Source organism: Budorcas taxicolor, chromosome 12 (genome assembly GCF_023091745.1).
Source record: "Budorcas taxicolor isolate Tak-1 chromosome 12, Takin1.1, whole genome shotgun sequence".
Lineage (NCBI taxonomy): Eukaryota > Metazoa > Chordata > Mammalia > Artiodactyla > Bovidae > Budorcas > Budorcas taxicolor.
The window spans coordinates 72,828,223-72,840,250 of NC_068921.1; the positions used below are offsets into that span (position 1 = coordinate 72,828,223).

General features: G+C 38.8%; 1 protein-coding gene across 1 annotated transcript in view; it reads right to left on the reverse strand.

The window, feature by feature from the left end:
- Positions 1-12,028, reverse strand: part of LOC128057773 (UDP-glucose:glycoprotein glucosyltransferase 2-like) — a 141,366-nt gene that overhangs the window by 33,121 nt on the left and 96,217 nt on the right. The window contains exons 26-29 of the mRNA XM_052650275.1: positions 7,898-7,977; positions 4,683-4,863; positions 4,055-4,213; positions 3,501-3,586 (exon numbers count right to left, since the gene is read on the reverse strand). Of these exons, the coding sequence (XP_052506235.1) occupies positions 3,501-3,586; positions 4,055-4,213; positions 4,683-4,863; positions 7,898-7,977 (506 nt within the window). The remainder of the gene's footprint in view (positions 1-3,500; positions 3,587-4,054; positions 4,214-4,682; positions 4,864-7,897; positions 7,978-12,028) is intronic.

Consider the following 12,028-nt stretch of genomic DNA (forward strand, 5'->3'; position numbering starts at 1 on the left):
TGACTACTGGAAAAACCATAGCCTTGACTAGATGGACCTTAGTCGGCAAAGTAATGTCTCTGCTTTTGAATATACTATCTAGGTTGGTCATAACTTTTCTTCCAAGGAGTAAGCGTCTTTTAATTTCATGGCTGCAGTCACCATCTGCAGTGATTTTTGAGCCCCCCAAAATAAAATCTGACACTATTTCCACTGTTTCTCCATCTATTTCCCATGGAGTGATGGGACCAGATACCATGATCTTCGTTTTCTGAATGTTGAGCTTTAAGTCAACTTTTTCACTCTCCTCTTTTACTTTCATCAAGAGGCTTTTTAATTCTTCTTCACTTTCTGCCATAAGGGTGGTGTCATCTGCATATCTGAGGTTATTGATATTTCTCGCGGCAATCTTAATTCCAGCTTGTGCTTCTTCCAGTCCAGCGTTTCTCATGATGTACTCTGCATATAAGTTAAATAAGCAGGGTGACAGTATACAGCCTTGACGTACTCCTTTTCCTATTTGGAATCAGTCTGTTGTTCCATGTCCAGTTCTAACTGTTGCTTCCTGACCTGCATACAGATTTCTCAAGAGGCAGGTCAGGTGGTCTGGTATTCCCATCTCTTTCAGAATTTTCCACAGTTTCCTGTGATCCACACAGTCAAAGGCTTTGGCATAGTCAATAAAGCAGAAATAGATGTTTTTCTGGAACTCTCTTGCTTTTTCCATGATCCAGCGGATGTTGGCAATTTGATCTCTGGTTCCTCTGCCTTATCTAAAACCAGCTTGAACATCAGGGAGTTCACGGTTCATGTACTGTTGAAGCCTGACTTGGAGAATTTTGAGCATTACTTTACTAGCGTGTGAGATGAGTGCAACTGTGCGGTAGTTTGAGCATTCTTATGAAGTAGAAATAGTCAAAGCCATAGTGAGCTATCACCTCACTCCTGTCAGAATGGCTATCACAAAAAAAAAGAACACAAGTAACAAATGTCGGCAAGGATATGGAGAAAAGGGAACCTTCTTACGCTGCTGGTGGGATTGTAAACTGGTACAGTCACTATGGACAATAGTATGGAGATTTCTCAAAAAACTAAAAATAGAACTACCATATGACTCAGCAATTTCAGTCCTGGGTATATACCCGAAAGAAACACTAACTTGAAAAGACAGATGTTCACCCCATTGTTCACAGCAATATTACTTATAATTGCCAAGATATGGAAACAACCTAAATATCCCTCAACAGATGAAAGGATAAAGAAGCCACGGGAGTGGAGGTGGGCTGTGTGTGTGTGTGCAGCCATTTAATCATTAAAAAAGAATGAAAAATGCATTTGCAGCAACACAAATGGACTTGGAGGGCATTATGTTAAGTGAGATAAGTCAGACAGAGAAAGACAAATACTGAATGATATCACTTATTTGAGACATCTAAAAAATACAACAAACTAGGGAATAAAACAAAAAAGCAGCAGACTGGCTGATATAGAGAACAAAGCAGTGGTTACCAGTGGGGCGAGGGAAGGAGGGCAGAGCACTAGAGGAATAGGGAAAAAAGTGTTATTATGGAATTACATGAAATTATGTGTGTGAAACTTCTGAAAATTGTAAAGCACTCGAGAATTTAAAGAATCTTTCCATTCAATAAAAAAAAAGCACTAAAAAAGAATTGAGCATTCTCAGCTTTGTGTACTTAAATTATTAAGCATGTTTGCTGAATGACACCATGTTCTAGGCACTATAAGGAATAGGGGAAAAACAATGGAAAAAAGGCACAATAACCCCTACTCCTATATTATCCTTGTTGAGCACACTGCCTATTATAATAATAGGTGCTCAATGAATACTTGCTGAAATAAATGAAAAAATAAAGATATTAAGCCTGGAGAAGGAAATGGCAACCTACTCCAGTATTCTTACCCAGAGAATCCCATGGACAGAGGAGCCTGGCGAGCTACAGTCCATGGGGTCACAAGAGTCGGACACGACTTAGCAATTAAACCTCCTCCTACAGATATTAAGAGGTATAAAAAAGTTTACTAGGTGTTGGCAACCTTTCATGGATTAGAACGTTGTTGTGGAGAAGGGGCTTGCATAACTCAATGAAGCTATGAGCCATTCCCAGGAGGGTCACTTGAGATAGTCCCATCACTTCATGGCAAACAAAAGGAGAAAAAGTGGAAACAATGGCAGGTTTTGTTTTCTTGGGCTTCAAAATCATTGCAGATGGTGACTGCAGCCATGAAATTTTAAAAAGATGCTTGTTCCTTGGAAGGAAAGCTATGACAAACCTAGACAGTAAATTAAAGAGCACAGACATCTCTTGGCCAACAAAGATCTGTATAGTCAAAGCTACAGTTTTTACAGCAGTCAAGTACAGATGTGAGAGTTGGACCATAAAGAAACCTGAGAGCTGAAGAATTGATGCTTCTGAACTGTGGTGTTGGAGAACACTCTTGAGAGTCCCTTGCACTGCAAGGAGATCCAACCAGTCAGTCATAAAGGAAATCAACCCTGAATATTCACTGCAAGGACTGACACTGGAGCTGAAACTCCAATACTTTGGCCACCTGATGCAGAGAGCCGACTCATTAGAAAAAACCCTAATGCTGGGAAAGAGTAAAGGCAAAAGGAGAAGGGGACAGCAGAGGGTGAGATGGTAAGCTAGCGTCACTAACTCAAGGACATGAATTTGAGCAAATTCTGGGATATAGTGGAGGACAGAGGAGCCTGGTGTGCTGCAGTCCATGAGGCTGCAAAGAGTTGGACACGACTTAGTGACTGAACAACAACAGGTGCTGGCAAACTATGGCTGGTGAGCAAAATCAAGTTGGTGGGTGAGTTTTGTATGGCCCCTGCACTAAAAATGGTTTTTACATTTTAAAATGGTTGTTAAAAAAAAACAATATTGGCAAAAATCATATGTGCCTTCAAACAGTAAATATTTACTATTAGTGCCTTATTAAAAAAATATGATATCTGCTTTGTACTAGGTTCATTGATGAGTAGGAAATTTACTGAGACACCAATTCTTATCTATAAAAATGAAAAACTGAACATAATTTATAGATAATGGCTTTTCTAGATAAGACATACATATTATATAATCATTAAACAATAAATATGTTTACAGTGTTAACATGGAAAATTCTATAGAAAATAATAAGTAAAGGAGATAAAGAAAAAGATGTATACAAGACGTATATTAGGCATACCTTTTGTATTTTTGAAATAAAACAATAAGAATAAATGTTACAGTTTTATAAGTAGTTTTTGTTTTATAAAAATGCTACTTGTGAATGTTTTAGCTGTTTTGATGATCTTTGTTCAGTTCAGTTCAGACGCTCAGTCGTGTCCGACTCTTTGCGACCCCATGAATTGCAGCATGCCAGGCCTCCCTGTCCATCACCAACTCCCGGAATTCACCCAAACTCATGTCCATCGAGTTGGATGATCTTTGTTATGTCACACTAAAAACTTTTTTATATATAAAAATTTTAAAGTTGTTTATATAACTCACCCAACTATTTGATAAATATCTTCAGATCTTCCTTGGCGTAATTTCAGTATCCAAGCACCTGGGTTTGCTTTTAATTGAAAATATCCCTTTTAAGATGAGAAAAATATGATCACAGTTACATGAATGAAAACAACATCCAACTGTTCAAGAAATATTATTCATGAATATTCCAACAGTATTCCATTAACTGTGGAATAATTTCCATAAATGAATTCCAAGAAAGATTTTGTAATAACCTATAAAAGCATATTCTGAATGTACGACCCCCTTCATTTTTAATTACCATAGTGAAGGATTTTTTCCCCTGGGAGCTATACAACAACAGCTGCTGCTGCTGCTGCTGCTAAGTCGCTTCAGTCAAGTCCAACTCTGTGCAACCCCATAAATGGCAGCCCACCAGGCTCCCCCGTCCCTGGGGTTCTCCAGGCAAGAGTACTGGAGTGGGGTGCCATCGCCTTCTCCATACAACAAAGGCAGGATAAAAATTATTTCATCTTATTAGGAAAACTTAGAGGATTTCATCAAAACTTCTAATTGAGTATGTATGTACTTACGAGATTGGCCATCACTATTGTATCTACTACAACAGGTTTATTTTTTGTGCCCAGCGTAAACTGCAGACCCCGAGGAGGTTGGTCTGTCGTTAAGTCAAAGCAATGTCCTTCGAGTAGTAGATATTCTAGTTCATATTCTGCTGTGACAGCTTTCTCAATCTAGGAGGACATATGTCATTGTTTGGGGGTTAGTAATTATCATAATGTAAATTCTGTAATAAATGCACATGATTATTTTATTATTAGCCAAAGTATTTTCAGGGGCAGTCTCAAGTCTTCCTTTTAGCCAAGTGAACCTAACAGTTGAGTGAAATTCTTGAACATTAAAGCTTATGATTAATTTTCTTCCATTTCTGTAATACCGGCTTGACTCCACCATCCTCATATACGCAACACAATCATAAAAGAGATGTGAGCACAGATGGGTGCTCGCTGAGTCCAGTTTACCGTTTTTAAGAACAGAAATAAGTAGTTTCTTGAAAACAGTACTTGTTTCAACAACTTTAGCTGGGTTCTTAACCAGTTGTTCAATTATTACTACTCTAGTGATGAACTTCATTTACTTCATTAACCTGTATCCATAATCCCTACAGCATTTTGTCTTTCTTTATATAACTTTATAACTTACATCTTTTAAATGAATATTATCAAGGTCACAGTTGCTGTGTACTATTTCAACCAACCAGCCTTCAGGAGTGATCATATTGAGGGTTAGAAGGGGTGATTCAGGGATATCCAAGAATTTTGCCACTGGTCCAGTAATATCATTAGCTAACGTCAGTTCTGGTTCCAGAACAAAACGGTAAAAGCTGTTGGCAGAAAACATAAAATATACACTGTGATCAAAACTGAGATTTCTTCTAAAATATTTTAAAATCACAAATGGCTTAAAAACATGACCAGAAAATCTTAAAAAACCTAAAAAAACACTCTGCTGAAGTTAATGCTTATGTAAATGGTAGACAATCATTATTATTGTTTATACTATTATCTATTATAAGATTGTGTATATTATATACCCTTGTTAATTATTTCTTAATGAACATGAATCCCTTTAAGATACACTGACTTATGCAGGTTCCAGGAATTTATGATCTGAATTCACTCACTGATCCTTCTTCAAATGTGACCATGGTCTATTTTTAGTGATTTTATTCACTCTTAGCACTATTAATAATATTAAGAGAAATGATAAGCAGAAAGCAAGTAAAATTTAAGCTAAAGTTCTGGTACTAATTTTAAAAGTGCAATTAGAGTGAAGTAAGCCAGAAAGAAAAACACCAATACAGTATACTAACGCATATATATGGAATTTAGAAAGATGGCAATGACGACCCTGTATGCAAGACAGGAAAAAAAGACGCAGCTGTGTATAACGGACTTTTGGACTCAGAGGGAGAGGGAGAGGGTGGGATGATACGGGAGAATGGCATTCTATCATGTATACTATCATGTAAGAATTGAATCGCTAGTCTATGTCTGACGCAGGATACAGCATGCTTGGGGCTGGTGCATGGGGATGACCCACAGAGATGTTATGGGGAGGGAGGTGGGAGGGGGGTTCATGTTTGGGAACACATGTAAGAATTAAAGATTTTAAAATTAAAAAAAATAAAAAATAAATAAATAAAAACAAACAGGAGTGAGTTCAAAGCAGCTGCTTATTAACAGAACTTTCAAAAGTACCAGCAATTATTAGTGTATTTTAACCTTACCTTCCAGTGTCTTACATAGTAAGAAATAGTTATATTACTAAGAACAGTGACTTTCACTATTCTGGGACAACAATCAAGGTGTCAGTTGTGCTGTGGTTATCTCAAGACTCCATGGGGGAGGAATCCACCTCCAGGCTCCTGCAGCTCCTCACTAGTCCTTGGCTGGAGACTGCACTCAGTCCTTAGCACAAGAGCATTTCCAGCAAGCTTAGCAAAGCACACAAGAGCAGGAGAGAGAGAGAATGCGAGCAAGACAGATGTCACAGCCTCTTATAACCTAAGTGCAGAAGAGACATTCCCTCACTTTTGCCATATCCTATTCATTAGCAGCAAATCATCACATACAACCTGCACTCAAGGAGAATCTAGGTAGGGTGTGAATCCCCAGAGGCAGAGTCAAAACAGAGAGAGTAAGAGGAGACGGTGAAGAGAACACAGTCCAAACCAAGTACCGGGTACTATCAAAGGCAGCAGAGATGTCATTAAGAAGTATCCTATGGACTTTGCAAGCAGCAATTTGTGAATTAGTAAAAATAATTCAGTGGCAAAGAGGATAAAGACTAACTTCAGGGGGAGGTACAAGTGAATGAGAGATGAAGAGGGGGGTTGGCCACACTTAAGAGAACCTGACATGACCAAGAATGGAGAAGAGAAGGAAAAGGCAGGCTCCAGAGGAGAGGAAGTTAAGGGAGCAGTTTATGTTTTAAAATTGAATAACTTCTGAGACTGAAAGAAAAGGGCTAGTAGAGAGGTTAGAGACATGGAACAAGGAACTATGTGATAAAAGCAAGGACCTAGAAATAAATGGCAAAACACAGGATCACCTTAACCAAGAGGAAAGATGACAGCTCTTCCCATACCACACAGGAAGCCTGGAAAGGTACAGGAGACAGGAGGAACTGAGGGAATTCCTGCCTATAACCTCTGTCATCTCTAAGAAGAATGAGACAGTATTTTATAAGTTAAGGTCTATGAATTATATATTTAAAAAAGTTAATAAACAGAAACCTCAAATACAGTCAGGAGACTACACTGGGGAGTACTCACAGCCTCTGATGATAACATAGCCCAACAGGAAGAAGAAAGACTTTTCTTCCCTGGCAAGGACTCAGACATGAGAAGCCATGGGCTCATTGTTTACTACAGAACCCCCTATGCCGACTTCCTTTCCTCTTTAAGAGTTCTCCTTCCTCTACCTTGTGTGGAGATTTGTACATGGCACTCTGTGGTTGCTGACCATGAATTGCAATTCTCTGCTGATCCTAAATAAACCGATCTTTTCTGGAGAAACATCTAGCAATCTATTTGTTTTTGGTCAACAGAATTAATGTGTCAACTAGTTTCCTTAATATATGCTACTAAGTATATAAGATTCTGTTGAACTCATAGGTTAAAACAAATTTAACAGTTTTTGTCTTGAGCACTGTTATTAACCACTTGCAGCATCTATCTGGTATATTGGGTATTATTTCACTGTAGAGAAGTCAAGTTCTTTCCCTTCTAACAAATTGTGCTAGATTATGTTTAATATTCTTACTCTATCATATATCCCAAAGCTCTACAGAGACTTTGTGGAGAGGATTCCTACTTGTGTGAGTAAAAACTCTGTACTCACGGAAAGACCTCTCAATTAGTGGGTAAAATGAGATTTAGAAACACATAATAATATCTGAAATACAAAAGAAAAATAAGAAGTATGAAAACTGAATGAATTTCAAGGACAAAAATCTTAGTAAGGTAATAAATGTAACCTATACCTTCATTTGTGTCATATTTTAGATTCCACATATAAGTGGTATCATATGGTATTTGTCTTTTGACTTACTTCATCTAGTATGATAATCTCAAAGTACATCCATGTTGCTGCAACCCACTGTATATTTCTAAATAGGTACTTCTAAATCAAATTTTAAAAAATATCCACAGATGAACATAATTCATGTAAATTCTGCAATTACATTGGGTGAATTTTACTGGTTAGGTTACCTTAATTTTATATCAATAAACTATTTCTGATCTATGTCAACTAAGCATTTTGTGAAGAAAAAACAGGTGTAGTAATTAAGTATTTTTCCCCTTGTAGCATGTGCAAATTTTTCAAAAGGAAACTATGTTCATGTAGACTGACCTCTTTAAAGGGGCTTCTGAAAGTTTACTCCTGCAGTTCATGAACAACTTTAACTTCATGTTAATAATCTTGCCAAGGACCTATTAGAAAAAAATTCCCATATTTGAAATTAATATTAATGGCTAACACTTACTGAGTATTTACTATGCACGATGAACTATATTAATACTTGACATTTGTTAACTTGTCTGATTCTCACAACATCCTTCTGAGGTAGCTACTTTTATAGCCAAGGCACAGACAGATGTAGCAATTTGCCATGATCACACAGTAAGTCAGGGCAGAGGTCAGATTTGAATCCACACAGTTGATATCATTGCCCAAAGGTTATGCTGCCTACCTTTTGCCTAGTGTGACTTCCTTTCATGGCATTTAAATTTCCTCACTACCGAAGAACAAATAAAATAATTATTAGAACCTCAATCAGTTCAGTTAAGTCACTCAGTCAACGTCTGACTCTTTGCGACCCCATGAATCGCAGCACGCCAGGCCTCCCTGTCCATCACCAACTCCCGGAGTCTACCCAAACCCATGTCCATCGAGTGGGTGATGCCATCCAGCCATTTCATCCTCTGTCGTTCCCTTCTCCTCCTGCCCTCAATCCTTTCCATCAATAGGGTCTTTTTCAATGAGTCAACTCTTCACATGAGGTGGCCAAAGTATTGGAGTTTCAGCTTCACCATCAGTCCTTCCAATGAACACCCAGGACTGATCTCCTTTAGGATGGACTGGTTGGATCTCCTTGCAGTCCAAGGGACTCTCAAGAGTCTTCTCCAACACTACTGTTCAAAAGCATCCATTCTTCGGTGCTCAGCTTTCTTCACAGTCCAACTCTCACATCCAGACATGACCACTGGAAAAAACCATAGCCTTGACTACATGACCTTTGTTGGCAAAGTAATGTCTCTGCTTTTAAATATGTTATCTAGGTTGGTCATAACTTTCCTTCCAAAGAGTAAGTGTCTTTTAATTTCATGGCTGCAGTCACCATCTGCAGTGATTTTGGAGCCCAGAAAATAAAGTCAGCCAGTGTTTCCACTGTTTCCCCATCTATTTCCCATGAAGTAATGGGACTGGATGCCATGATCTTCGTTTTCTGAATATTGAGCTTTAAGCCAACTTTTTCACTCTCCTCCTTCACTTTCATCAAGAGGCTTTTTTTAGTTCCTCTTCAGTTTCTGCCATAAAGGTGGTGTTGTCTGCATATCTGAGAACTTCAATGTGCAAATACAAAGTAGTGACCTCACAACTGTATGGCAAGGGTGTCCTGATCTGCTGGGAGCCACCACGGGAGATCCTACCCATGACAAAGTTCATGTGGAAAAGAACTGTTAAGCAGGCTTCAGAACTCAAGGAGCTCCCTAGGCTTTCTCGAGCATCTACCCCCAAACCAGAATCTGTCTGTTTTACTATTTCATGACTTTCACCAACTCCTCTGACATTAACAGGGGGCTAACCCTGACCACCTTTCTCTGGAGAAAATCAACTTAGGGCTATAGCTAATAAGTGTCCTGGACATGAGAGGAATATTTCAAATCAAACCCCCTCTGTTAGCATTCTAGCTTGCTCGGCAGGTATATCCAGACTCTTACAGCTACGCATGTGATTATTTACAGCCTCCCAACTGTGAGAGGCACGGAGAGCCTAAAACATAGAGCCTTTCAAAGAGTTAAAAATTATTAGAGTAGTGCTGGTGTAGGATTTCATTATTGGGCCAATGCTTGTTGCTAAGTTCTCATATCTCTTATCCACTGTGCACCTGGGAATGCATTAGTTAACATAGTGAGAATGTAAGAAAAACAAGTGTAGCCTTGAAATTAACCACATCAGACTTTTGAGCTAATTGGTTCTTTCTTGTAACTCACTGCACCTTTACTCTGTGAAACATAACTCTGTTTGGCATTTTCTGAGGCTGACATAGATTAGAAATATAAAGAAAAAACACTTTGAGGGAAAATAAGTTTTCTGGTTGAGCAGCCTTTATCAAGAGGGTCATAAAATGTTCATAGGCCTCCAAGGCCAGAAGATACTGTACACAACATCATTTGTGGGAAAGGTATGCAGAAAAAATCCTGGTTTCGATAAGCGCAAAACTGCTAGAATGTTTGGGCTGACTCTGTATGACCTTACATCTTTCATTTCCCTCTATATACAAAAAAGTATATAAGTACCTTTTGAAAATAAAGCTATTGGGCCTTGCTCACCGAAGCAGCTTGGTCTCCCCGTGTCAATCATTCTCTCTCTCTCTCACTCTCTCTGTCAGGCTGATCCCTTGGAGCATAGAGGCTCCCTGCATTCACTTATCTGCCCGGGTTTCTAAGACCTGAACGGGAAGACGTTCTGCATCTTCACTCCCTCGGGAGACCGGGAGGGCACCTGTGGCCTCCATGAACAGGGCAAACTTCTTGTCTCGGAGTTTTATTGGCTTTCTATGTAATCCAAGGAATATCAGCCTCTTTCTCTCCTCTATTTTCTTATCTTCAACATTCTTTCCTTATCTCTCTCTAAATCAATCACCGACGCTGCCGTTTCTCATTCAGGTTTCCCTGGATCCTGCGAGGGCTGGACCCCGGCACTGATCCTCATGGAATTTCATCTACATTGTAAAAGATATAGGAAGGTCTTGGCTACATACAGATAATTATAGCATAAAATTTCTGTATAGAACAAAATGAGTTATGTGAAGTTCTGAGCTGCTTTGAAATGAAGTATGCTACTATTACCAATGATGTAAACTAGAATATAATTCCATATCTTGTATTTCTGTATAACCCATATTTCTTACTCCTAAATTCTATGTTTACATAAAAGCTTCAGAGGTAAGCAATTTTTCTTCCTGAATAATGAGTCTCCATAGGAATAGGGAATTTATATACTAAAAGGCATCATACTACCTCCATTCCTTATCAGTATGATTACTGATTTCTGTTTTCTACAGAATAATATTGTGCCTAAAGAAGTTAAAGTTTGAAGGTACAGAAATGCTGAAAGAATAAGGCAAGTAAATCAACTACAGGATTAACTTTGCCCCAGTTATACACTGAATAGGTATAACGGCAAAGGGGATCCAAAATTGCTTGTACACATTAAAGAAATGCATTTATAAGAGATACCTATTACCCACTTTCCCAGTATGATTTGGTAGGGCACACCAACTTCTGAGAGAAACAGCATTTTGAAATTTTGATAGAATGTATCAGTATGATACATCAGTATGTATGATGTATACATACATCAGTATGACCCAGCTTGATCATTTACTTCTTTTCCCAGACTTGATACCTAATTATTTTTGCTTGTTTCCAAAAGTAAACAGTCATAGAATAGTTTCAACTTCGAGAGTATTTTCTAATGTGTCTTTTAAAACAGCACTGAGTAATTTCAAATAGGAGTATCCAAAAATTTTGAACATCACTAGAAAAAATATGCCTTCCAACATGAGTAGCTTATTCAAATTTAAGTACTGAAAGCTGCATCACAATATGAATCTTTTGAGATTATAAGTACAGGAAAAGCCACAGAATGTTCTTTCAGTGTCTACTATCTGTATTCTAATATTCATTCTCTACTTCCCACTGATGGAATCTATAGGCTTCCCTGGGGGCTCAGTAGTAAAAGAATCTGCCTGCAATGCTGAGATCAGGGTTTGATCCCTTGGTAGGGAAGATCCTCTGGAGAAGGGAATGGCAACCCACTCCAGTATTCTTGCCTGGAAAATCCCATGGACAGAGGAGCTTGGTGGGCTATAGATCATGGGGTCACAAAATCAGACACAACTGAGCAACTAACACACTACTTCCCAGTGAAGGAATCTTCAGGTTTACATGTAGTATCTGCCCCCCACCCCTTGTGACTAGGTGCAGCCGGCTGGCTGGCTACAGTATGGTCAATGGGATGGGACTGGATGGAAGATATTTGGGGCTGGGGTTGCATCCTTGTCTCCCCTGCCTGCTGCAGTGATACAGAGATGATGTTGTGATCTTAGACTGCCACAGAGAAGCTGCTTCATGAGGACAGCTGAACAGTACGGAAGGTGGCCGAGTCCCTCACCCTGTGGAGCTTCCCTGGCAACTCCACACAGCTTACACTTGGAAGCAGAGATGACAGAAATCAACTTCAGACTTGAAGGTA